At 40.4% G+C, this 12,279-nt stretch overlaps 1 protein-coding gene across 1 annotated transcript; it reads right to left on the bottom strand.

Annotated features, from left to right (window-relative positions):
• Positions 1 to 976: 976 nt before the first annotated feature.
• LOC111672983 (uncharacterized) lies at positions 977 to 8,571 on the bottom strand. Its single transcript, XM_023430586.2, has 5 exons — positions 8,480 to 8,571; positions 6,458 to 6,529; positions 6,151 to 6,265; positions 5,892 to 6,067; positions 977 to 5,352 (listed from the first exon to the last, which is right to left on the bottom strand). The coding sequence occupies exons 2-5, from the start codon at positions 6,461 to 6,463 to the stop codon at positions 1,309 to 1,311; spliced, it is 4,341 nt and encodes a 1,446-aa protein (XP_023286354.1). The 5' UTR covers positions 6,464 to 6,529; positions 8,480 to 8,571; the 3' UTR covers positions 977 to 1,308.
• Positions 8,572 to 12,279: the final 3,708 nt, after the last annotated feature.

The following is a 12,279-nucleotide window of genomic DNA, read 5'->3' on the forward strand; positions in this document are numbered from 1 at the left end:
CCCCCCTCTGAGTACACCTCAACCTGTTCTTCTGCACTTTGCCCTGATGCACCCACACAGTGTAAAATAACCACACAGGTCATGTGATCAGCCCTTAGTCTTGTTAATGTGCATCTGACTGTATGCGTGTTTAACAAACAAAGCACAAGAGCAGTGGCAGATTATAACACTCATACTCATACACGCCATGTCAGCAGAATCTTCTTCACAACCTCTGAGTGATAATCACACTGTATCTCGTTTGCTGTTCTAGTTGCCTCCTGTGGGGTGGAGGCAGTGGGATGGAGCTATGTGGGATACATCAAAACTTAAATGATAGATCAACAAGTATAATAACTCTTTCATAAACATCTTCTTATTTTAGTCAGATCAAACAAAATAGTCAACAAAAAAATATAATTTGTTCAATTCAAAAACTAAAAAACTAAAGTTAAACCCTTTAATGCTCTTCAGTGTTATTTGTCAGTCTTTTTTTCATTTGAAGAAACAACTTGTCTTTATTATACTTGTTTTGTCATTGTGAAATAAACATGTCAAATTCTATAAAAAACATTTTCATTTTATTTTTAAAGGAAAATTAAGTAGCCTAATTGACCAATCAAAAAGTTGTTTGTTCAGTACAGTACCTTTTTTTAATGGTATCTTTTTTTTATTAGTAACACATTATTTTATGGCTTTATTTTATATTACACAAGCATGAAATTTGCAAATGTACAATTCAAATGATATAGAGTGAAGTTTCCAATAATAAATGGATATTAACTTGTGTGAAATTGAGCTTTTATTTAAGGAAATTCCAGTTTTTCAAAAAGTACAAAATTACACACTTTTGTCGTGTGAGCTTCTTGTGCGTTAATTAGAAAATTACGGATCTGTAAAATGGAGAGTTGTATCCATTTACGTTGGATATAAACCAACGAGTCATCAGTTTTATTATATTCCTTCTTTTATATTATAGGAAATAATCACAAGTATATTGAATGTATTGAGTTATTTATTTACATTCACATACAACTGACTTATCTTTTAAAGTTTTTAAGGTATGGTAAATCTCAGAAACTTAAACTGCTCAATGTGATCATATGCAATACTGAGGAAGTTATTAATAATAATAAGTAACAAACTTCAAAATCAACTGTGTATAGAAAAAAAAGCTCATATAAATAACAGGAATATACACATAGTTTATAAAAACAAGTTGGCAACCCAAAGTTATTGCACGTGGCTTGGCTGGAATTATCTTCAGAAAACTGTGGCAACAGTTAACTTGTATTTTTATTTACAATGTTTCTGAACCTGTAACCAGACCTACTCAGTGTCTGAATCCTTGACATTAAGGCCAAGCATGTTGGAGAGGCTCAATGACAATTTGTCATTTTCATCTGATGTCAGAATTTCAGGGACCTCCAGGCCCAGGACAGATTCTGGCTTTTCTACTTTAAAGGTGCCTCCTCTCACCAGAGAGGAGTCTCCTACTTCTGTAGAGGCGCTGACATCAAGACTCGGGGCAGCAAGCTTCAGATCAACAGTTTTAGCTTCGGTTGGGGAGACATTTGCTGAGGGTGCTTTCTCCTTTGCTATTTTCAATCTCTCCATAATGTTGATCTTCTCTCCTGCTTTTGATGTTGTGTTTACCATTGGCAAGCGGATCCCTTTTCTGACAACATAATCCTTAGCCTCTGTGTCAAATTTTGATATTCCCAAGGTGTCACCAATTTCTCCAATGCCATCAATGCTGTTTCTGGGCAGTCTATGGAATATGAATGCAGGAACCTCCACTTCAGCATTTGACACTTCAGTTTCAGAGTCAGCACCACTTCCCTCTTCATCAGTGTCTGAACCAGACTTTAGTCCCCATTTGAAGGGCCATCTCAGCTTACTTTTTGGAGAACCTTTAACTTCGGCATCTGCTTCAGCTGTGAGATCCAGATCAGGTGTGTTCAGGCTTGTCTTCACTTCAGGTTCAGAGACACTTACATCAGGTGAACTAAGATCCTGAGCTTTAGATCCTGAAAATCCAAACTTTGGAAGCTTGAAATGAGGCAATTTGGACTTTTCAAGATTAGCATCCACATTTGGAGCTTTCACATCTATTTCAGGTCCTTTGATATCTCCCTCTAACTTCGGTGCACTCAGGTCTATTGCAGGAACAGAGATGTTGTCATCCGTTGTAATAGTGCCTACGTTCACCTTGGGTACCTCTACTCCATCCTCAACTGAAGGATTAACTCTGGAAACTTCTACTTCAGGACTCGAAAGGCCAAGTTTTGGAAGCTTGAAATGAGGAAAGTTAAAGTCACCGATATGAGAATCCAAAGCTAGATCTGGTGTTTTTATCTGTGCATCATGTCCTTTTAGGTCTGCTTTGGGCAGGTTCATATCCACATTTGGAGCTTTCAGTGTTACATCAGGTGCTTCCAGTTCAGCTTTTGGCAACTTGATATCTGTGTTTGGTGCTGAGAGGTTTCCATGAATTTTTGGTGAAGAAAGGCTCAGATCTGGTACCTGGAGGTCTGCCTTAGGTAGATCCACGCTTGGTCCCTTTACACCAGCTTTGAAGTCTGGTAAACTGATGTTAGTTTTTGGGGCCAAAAGATCAGCATCCAGATCTAAATTAGGTGCTTTGACATCAGCTGTTGGCAACTTAAGATCTACATCAGGAACAGAGACATCTGGAGTCTTTAGTTCTGCATCGGGTAACTTTGGTTCTCCAATGTTAAGTTTTGGCATTTTGAATGTGGGCATCTTTAATTTTCCAGAAGTAGCGTCAATGTCAATGTCTACATCCGGCCCTTTCAGGTCTGCTTTGGGCAGGTTCAGATTCACGTCTGGAGCAGCAATACCACCTTCAATTTTGGGGACTGAAAGATTCAAGTCTGGTTCTTTCAGATTAACACCAGGTACTGTTAGATCTGCTTTTGGTAGCTTTGCATCAGGAAGAGACAGATCCAGATCTGCATCAACATCAAGGTCAGGTCCTTTCACTCTTGGCCCAGAGAAGCCAAACTTTGGCATTTTTATTTTGGGTAGCCTGAATTTTCCAGCTGAGGCATCAACCTCTGGAGCCTGAAGGTCTACATCAGGACCTTTGAGATTGGCTTTTGGTAAATTCACATCAAGATCTTGTGCGTCAAAACTGCCATCGATTTTTGGTGCAGACAATGAGAGATCTGGTGCTTTTATGTCTACATTAGGTGCATCCACATCAACCTTGGGTAAGTCAAGACTAGGGTCAATGTCTGGTGCTTTTAAATCAGCAAGTAATTCTGGACCCTTGACTTTTGGCCCTTTGAGTGTTGGTAGCTTGAATTTAGGAAACTTCAGTTTTCCATCAGGTGGGTCAAGGTCAAGATCTGGACCCTTAAGATCCACATCTGGAACTTTGACATCAGCATTAGGCATGTTGATACTTAGGTCTGGCGCATCAATCCCACCCTTAATATTTGGTGCAGAAAGATTAACATCTGGCACTCTCAAATCCACATCATGCCCCTTGAGGTCCACATCTGGTACCTTCACATCAGCATCAATGTCAGCCTTTGGGCCCTTCAGTGTGCCAAATTTGGGTTTCTTTAGAGTGAACCATTTGAATTTTCCAGATGGGTCTTCAACATCTGGAGCATTGATGTTTAACTTGGGGCCTTCCAGATCAGCTTTTGGTAAGTTTAGATTTACATCTGGTGCATTTATTTCACTATCAATCTTGGGAGCAGAAAGATCCAATTTAGGAGCTGAAACATCTAGATCAACATCAGGACCACTAACCTTTGGACCTGAAACTAACCACTTTGGCTTTTTAAGAGTGGGAAATTTGAGCTTCCCAGATGGAGCGTCAATGTCTACATTTGGTGCTTCAACATCAATACCAGCTTTAGGTAGATTCAGATCAAAGTCAGGTGCTTTCACATCAGCATCAACATCAACGTCTGGGGCTTTCACCTTTGGTCCAGAAATCAAGAACTTAGGCTTTTTGAGTGTTGGGAACCTGATTTTGCCAGAAGGGGCCTCAATGTCAGCATCTGGTGCTTTAATATCAACATCAGCTTTGGGTAAATTCAGATCAACATCTGGTGTGTTCAGATCTGCATTAAGGTCCAGATCAGCTTTGGGGCCATGAAGTTTGGGTTTTTTCCACTTGAGATGAGGCCAGTTAATTTTCTCTGATGGAGCATCAACGTCAAGATCTGGAGCATGAACGCCTACATCGGGGCCTTTCAGGTCAGCTTTTGGGAGATTGAGCTCAGCGTTTGGTACAATAATGCCACCCTCAATATTTGGACCTGAGAGATTTAAATCAGGTGTGTTTAGGTCAGCATCTATGTCTAAGTCTGCTTTTGGGCCATGAAGTTTGGGCTTCTTCCATTTCAGATGAGGCCAGTTGATTTTACCAGATGGAACTTCTCCATCAATATGTGGGCCTTTCAGGTCTGCCTTTGGCAAATCAATGTCAACTTCTGGGGCATTTATCCCACCCTCCACTTTTGGAACAGAGAGATTAACATCTGATGTGTTCAGGTTTGCATCTAAGTCCAGATCAGCTTTTGGTTTCTTCCACTTCAAATGCGGCCAGTTGATTTTACCAGATGGGACATCGATGTCAGGGTTTGGGGTTTCAACATCTAAAACAGGGCCTTTGATGTCAGTTATGGGTAAGTTAATATCAACGTCTGGAGCACCTAGATCCCCATCGATCTTTGGTGTGGAGAGATTGACACCAGGTGCAGAAAAGTCAGCATTTAGGTCAGCATCTGGCCCTTTAACTTTGGGACCTTTCCATTTTAGATGGGGCCAGTTGAGTTTGCCTGAGACTGGCTCCATGTCAACATCTGGGGCTTCTAAATTTACATCAGGACCATTTAGATCCACTTTTGGCCTATTCAGGTCCAAATCTGGACTTTTAAGATCTAACTTTGGGGCTGACAGGTCCAGGTCTGGTGTCTGTAGATTTCCGTTGACAGAGGGGAGATCTATGTCTTCAGAAATGTCCACTTTTGCTTTTGGTGTTTTGATCTGAAGTATACTGAAGTGTGGCATGGTGAATTTTGGGGCCTTGTATTTTCCGTTGCCGGTCTTGATTTCTGGTTTCTTGACATCGATCGAGGCACTGGGTGTGTTGACACTGACATCAGGAGCTTTGAGGGTGCCATCTAGATCTCCTTTTATATCTGGTCCAGTCAGTCCTACAGAGGGCATTGAGAACCTGGCATCAGCATCAGCTGAGGGCTTATTTAGACCGAAACTGGGAAGGTCTCCATTGAGAGTGGGACCACTTATTTCACCACCCAATCCCTGAGCAGCATTTAACTTTCCATTCAGGCCATCAAAGGAAACAGCTGGTGCGTCCAGTGACATCTGTTGGTGATGAAGTGATAAACACATTAGGTTAACACACACTTTAAAACCACTGAAACATAATTTAAAGCAACTCTCACTTGTTCATATATGAAGATGCTGTTACTATTAATATGTTTTCTGACAATTAAATTAATTCATAAAATGTGCAAAAAGGCATTTGTTGCAGGTTTTAGGGATTTTCCAAGTGGCCTGAAAGAAACTAACATTATATCAGTGGAGGATGCAACACAGCAGACGTCACATCAGAGTGGGTCGCTTCATCCAAAAGTACGTATTAACCATACAGATAGTTTTGGTTTCATATATGTTATCAGAACTATTTTGCATGAAGATATTATACATCCTGTTTAAAACTGTTCACAACTATTAACTAAATGTTATTTTTCAATGCTGTGAGCATCATAGCACCCCACTGCAGTGGGGTGGAGCCAGAACTATCTGCATGGATGGAAACTACTACTGTTCAGTGTTTCCTTTTTAATTTGGGTGAAATAAACTCTTTAATTTTAGCCTTGGCTTTGGTTATGACGTCTTACCTCTGCAGAGTCTTTGAGACCTAATCCGAGGGAGCCAAGTCCCACACTGGTGTTCAGCTCCTTCTTTGTCAAGACCTTCATATTGTTATCATACGGCTCCAAGACCCTCAGGATGTTCAGCACTTCATTTTTGTTGAGGTGGTCCAGGTGTATAGTGGCTGCAACAATCTCATCCCCTGTAACACACAGAAACAACTCACTAAAGCCATAGATTCTGGTCTGGTCTGGACTGTCCTCTGTCCAAAGATTTCTCTCTCACCTGCTTGCAGCCCACTCTTTGCGGTGATGGTGTCGTCAGTGATTCCTTTAATGACGACTCCTTTCTCTGAGTCGTCCAGGACCAGGCACTCTGAAATACTCTTGCTGTCTGCGCTCTGGATTTAAAGTGGTTATAATACACAACATAAGACATCGTCTATCTTGTCAACATGGATAAAGACCATTGACATTTTGTTTGTGTAAAACTGAAAATTGTAAATTAAGTATTAAAAAAGAAGGTCTACATTTGCAATTTTACTATCCTAAATATTTCTTAGATGTTTTTTGTGTTAGTTTGTCGTACTCACCATCATTTTGTGTTTTGTGTTTACATCCACATATCAAGAAACCACGGGATCTCAGAACCACAGTAGAGTTACCTGTGAACACCAGAGAAAAGCAACATTACTTATAGGTTTATGTGAATGGGTTATACACTGTGTAGCTTCTGCAAGACGACAATCGAATCTCTGTAAACTGACTCCAATAAAAGATTATTGAATATTAGTCATTATTACTGTTCATGAAAAGCTGTTCCTTCTTTCACTTAGATGGACACAGCCAGCAACATGGTTTTCATTCTAATAAAGCACCAGTTCAGGTTTTCACTATGTAATTAATTTTTAAACAATGTCCAAAATGAACAAGATGATTTGGTATTTCTTGTTCTTGGTTTGATTTGGTTCAAACTGATGTAGAAGTATTGAACTGCTTCCAAATACAGGTGTGTGCATTAGATTCTAGCGCCGCTATTTGGACCTTTTAACTGTTTAACCATCATCTGACTTGATTTATGGCTTGTTTTCATGTTTAATTTGATCTATGTACAAGTGACCTAAAGTACGTAGCAAGTCCTGAAATTTGACCCCAGATGAAGACACACAGTTAGAACATGAACTTTGACCTTGGTAGAGGAGACGATGGCAGCACAAACAGCACCATCATACGGAATCACAGCAAACACCAGTGGGGGTCAACTCATCCCTCTACACATCCTTGAGTTCTTCACCTGCCTTTACCCTGACTGATGGAGAAACGACACCCACACACACATCACCTCAAGCCTCAGGAATCCAAAGCCTGCGCCAGGTTTGTTCAGGGGAATGTATGAATCCAAACCAGTCAGTTTGGATACATTCTGACTGACATGCCACACTGCTGAGCACTCACACACACGCACACACGCGCACGCGCGCACACATGCACACGCACACACACACACACACACACACACACACACACACACACACACACTTCAACCACACCCCAATAGCTTCGCATGTAAATGCAAATGCAATTCACTTGCAGCACAAACACATAGACACAAGCAGAACAGGCTTTGAGTTTTGCAACACAGCTTCCACTAAGATCCAAACTGTCCCCTGATGCTACAGAACAAACCTGTTGTCAACACCCATCAGTGTTCATGCAACAGTCAAAAGCTTCTTATGTCGTCAAGTGGAAAAACAGCTCCACAGTTATAACTGGTGAATAGTTTATACTGAGACAACAACGCGTTTGCTGTGCAGAACTCAAATACACATCAGAGATTTGTGGTCATCAAATCACAATTTCTCAGAGCAGCTGATGTCACAGTTCCACAGCAATAAAAGAGAGAAATAACCACACGACATGTGAAATGTCAGCACTGTGGCTTCAGGCTCTGCATCACAAACCACGAATCGGCAGCGATTCAAAGAAGACAGGATCAACAGTAAAGTCACAACAGATTCAAAAGAATGGTAATAATGATCGGAGTGGTGTGACTAATGGATGTATCTGGGAAAAGGAGAGGAAACATCAACTCCAATAGTGTTGTAACACAGCAGGGTGTGAGTCAAATGACAGTTTGGCATTTCCCAGTTGCACTGACACCACTTGTTACCAACACTAAATATAGCATTTGGTACAAAGTATATTGTTCATCTACATTTTTATTTTGTTTTGAATCCTCACTTGTTAAAGCCAGAGACACATGATAGGTCTTGATGTTTCAGTTGGACCATAATGCATCAAAACACTGTATTAAAACCTTTGAACCTTTGACTTAAAATATGTAACTCCAGTGAATATGAAGAATAAAAACCTACAACTTTAAACTTTAATGTTCATTTCAGTTCAGTTTAAAGTTTAAATTAATGTTTTCAAGTACATTTTCCCCCCAGAACAAGTCAACATGACTGAGCAGAGTTAAGGCTTTAAAATGCATTTGCTATGCTTCATTTCTATTATTTAATGTCAGTAACCAGCTTCTTCTAACACAGTCGAGGGCCTTTATCAGTGCTCTCATGTCAAAAAGATGCCATAGACCAGATTTGTGATGGACTCACCTTCTGCTGCTGCTTCAGATGCCTCCAACTGAGGAGAGTCAGCTGTCTCCTCCTCGGTGTCACCTCTGCTCTGTCGGACAGGATGGGATGGATCTGCCTGTTAAATGCCTGTAAGCTTAAAGCCAGCCAGGAGAACAGGTTAGGCGACATCAGCACCGCCTCTCCTGGTGGCCCCTGTTCTCCTTGCAAGACACACACACAAACACACACACACACACACACACACACACACACCTTGATTCCAAAATATGTCACAGAGAGCGGCGCACCAGCCTCTTGGCAGCCGAAACCTGGCTAGAAAGCACAAGAGAGAAACACTCCTTCTTAACAGGACTAACCAGAACTAAACATCCTTAGCAACAAAAACACACAACACTTATCTCACACACTTCATTCTGATGCTATACATGTTTTCTACAATCACAGGACATGTAACTCATTACATTTTTAATGGATCATAACAGACTTACTTCATTTACAATAAGTGCTAAGTGCTATCAACACAACAGTGACATGTAACAACAACCGAAGCAGAAATGATGATCACGCAGTCAGGAGGACAGGAGGCAAGAAATTCTAAAAGTGTTCACTTCAGTGATGTGAAATAAAATGTCTCAAAGGTGCAAAAACATATGAAAAATAAAAATAATTGTGCTTGAAATACAGATTCTGTACATTTTCTTAACTATTTGACAGATTTGAAACGTTGGCTTTTGTTAACAATTTAAACTACATGCCACATTCTAAGCTGTGGTTACCAATAGCAACAAGGATGCTTCACAGTAACTTTATTCTTTATTCAATATGCGGATCCCAACACAAACAGCATATAAGCATACAACAAAGAAACAAGCATTGACTGACACTCAATTATATAATTAAAAATGAAAATACTCAACATATTAGATAAGTTAAACAATACACGTACATAATTATCTTTAAAATTATTAAATAATTTCGACTTGATCTGTTAACTCAGAGGTGAAAATCAGCTAACTGTGAGTTGAACATTTTTGTAAGAAGCAGGGAGGTATCTGAGCTCAGCATGAAGTCTGGAGGCAGAGGGGAAACAGCCTGGTTACAAACTCAAAATCAGCTTTAAACTCACTAACTAGCAGAGTATAAAAAACAGCAGGTGTTGGTTTTACCAGGGGTGACGTGTCTGTATTTCTTCTGTTACCCTCAGACAGAGCCAGAGCCCTGTTTCAAGTCTTTATGCTAAGCTTAGCTAACCGTGGTGGAGAGATTGTTCTGTCAGCTGCTCTTTCCAAGGTCAAGAATGAACAACACACAGAGATGGATGTAGATTTAAACACAGGCTAAGTGGTAGAAGAGCTCTGCTGTGCATCTTCACCTCCACAGCATTTATTATTTGAATGTACTGAGGCATCATGGTCACTCACTAATTATCCTCTGTATTATCATCCTTACATTAACAGTGGTTGAAAATGGAGAACCTTGGCTGTTTCTGTCACATGCTACTTTATGTCTCACTGTATTCTACTTTTTATTCCATCTATATTTCTCTGGCAGCTACAATTAGGCTTAAGATTTTAATTAGAGATAACGACAACATAAAGTCCAACCTGTGATCATACAGAGCTCCACGTCCACCAACCACAACCTGAAATGATACTCACATTCTTCATCACAAGGACTTTGATTCTTTAAATACTTGTGACCAGCCCATTATGTGTGAGGTCTTATGTGTGTTTCTATGTTTCAACAATCTCATCTAAACAAGAGTGAACAGGGGAGGATCAAATATCTGAATGCAATGTGGTGGTAATGTGATAAACATTCCTGTGATGTTAATGGGGAGCCATGTTAACTGTGTCAGAGACACGATGATTGAACCCTGTGGTAAATCTTCACGCCATCATTTATTCTGCTGGTGAACTGGTTTTACATTCTGTTCTCAGGCATTTCAGGCATTTTGAAGATAATATCACTTCAACATTCTCCTTACCCAGATGCATAGCAACCCACAGTAAGCAGCATGAGTCACCACCCAACCCATCCAACCAATTAATAATATGTGATGAGTGTGTGTAGCAGGGATTGAAGAGGGTGTGGTCAGTGTAAGACGATAGCTGAACAATGAGCCATAGAAACCAGACTACTGTCTTCATCAGGGGCAGAGGAGTGAGTCCTGTTCTCTCTTCCTCAGTGGAGTCACAGTGATAGGACAGGTGGAAACAACATGACGTAACTTCTAATGGTGACGAGGGTCATGAGGATGTGTGGTAAGGCTGCAGGGAGACAGCTGAGTGGAGATAAGTAACAGAGTGGTCAGAATCAGATTCTCACTTTTAACCTCTAGTGTGGGTCACTTTCCAAAACAATGGAACCTACATTTCCCAGTATGTAACCAAGAGCATCTGCTAATACACCTGGCCAGGAAAACGCCCTCACGCCCCCAGTTTGTAATACAGACTTTCTTTTACAAATGTCTACTCTTCTAAGATAAACTTGATGACATCATCAGACTGGACAAAGGTCTCAGATCGACATAAGACACTGTTCAGCTGTCTTCACAGACTCGTACTCTTCAGGATAGGTGGGCTGTTCTTCATGAGTCTCCAGCTGTGGTGGCATGTTGACTATCAGAGAAGACACATCTGTCGACCCCTTCTCCAGATCAACTGTACAGGTACCAGGGACAGGTAAACTGGATTTTATTGGTTTTCTGCCTTTATTATGGCAGGGACAATGAGAGAGAGACAGGAAAGGTAGAAAGGAGAGAGAATGCGTTCTACCAGTGCCGCCCCATTTTCATTTTTTTTATTGAAAAATGAGTTTGCGTTGGGAACTGTTGTTGGTACATGAAGCTCCATGAAACACTGTATGTGATACTGTAGTGAAAGGTGGTCCGGTGGACAACTACTTGAGCTAAAGCTCAGTGCAGATCCTCTTCATTCAAACTGAAGCGGCACATCAACATGCACTTAAAGGTGTAAACAAACTGAAGTTATTCAGTGTCAATCACCAGTGCGGGTTATGTTGAGGTCTGACAGGTGCGTTGAATGATTTCCTTCCTCATGGGACATTTGAAAAGTCAATCTTTAACATATTCTAAATAGTAGATGAATCACATTTATGTTTGTTTATTTTGTTTGTGCATTGCTGCGACTCTTGGTATGTTATTGCCAAACATGCATGTATCTCCAGAACATGTGCATGCACGATTTTAATAATCTGATTTGTTAACTGTCATGTAAGATAGTTTTGTGTCGTTTGACTCTCTTTGTCTTTCTGACTGTCTCGACCTCAAGGCTTCCCCTCAGCTCACTGATGCTTCAGATATTCTTCTATCTTTGTGCAGCTCAGATCTCCAGGCTGCTGCCTCTTGATAGTTCACTCCCACATATTTTGACTGACTTTGTCCTTATAATAACTAATAAAATTCTATTGAAAAACTGTATTTTTTTGCTGATTTCTCTGATGTACCTTGGTTTTTCACTCACTGTATATGTGAGATTTATAACTGAATATTAATGACATGAAATTGAACTTTTGGGACAGAGTATTTTAAAGTATAAGCATACAAATATACAAAATACTGAAAATAATCAAATATGGCCAGAAATGTTCCTCTTTAACATTCAGTTACTACAGTTAATCAAGTTGCATTGTGAAGAACTGGTCCCCCACAGAACTCAGCCAATGAACAACCGAAGTCATTCAGAGCTCATGACTCTTTTTAAGCCTAGTCCCTGGTTGCAGTTGTGTGGCGATGTAGATGCAGAGTGTATTTGTATGTGTATGTCCACATGTCCTTTGATAGGGAAATGAATTTC

This window comes from Seriola lalandi, unplaced genomic scaffold, assembly GCF_002814215.2.
Source record: "Seriola lalandi dorsalis isolate HSWRI2012SDOR001 ecotype SW California unplaced genomic scaffold, Sedor1 jcf7180002054907, whole genome shotgun sequence".
In the NCBI taxonomy this organism is placed as follows: Eukaryota; Metazoa; Chordata; class Actinopteri; order Carangiformes; family Carangidae; genus Seriola; species Seriola lalandi.

Excerpts from the sequence above, each read along its gene's own strand:
- LOC111672983 (XM_023430586.2), bottom strand. Across the intron at positions 6,068-6,150 it reads AAAGAGTGGGCTGCAAGCAG|GGGATGAGATTGTTGCAGCC; the intron begins GTGAGAGAGAAA and ends TGTGTGTTACAG. Across the intron at positions 5,353-5,891 it reads GTCTCAAAGACTCTGCAGAG|ATGTCACTGGACGCACCAGC; the intron begins GTAAGACGTCAT and ends CATCACCAACAG.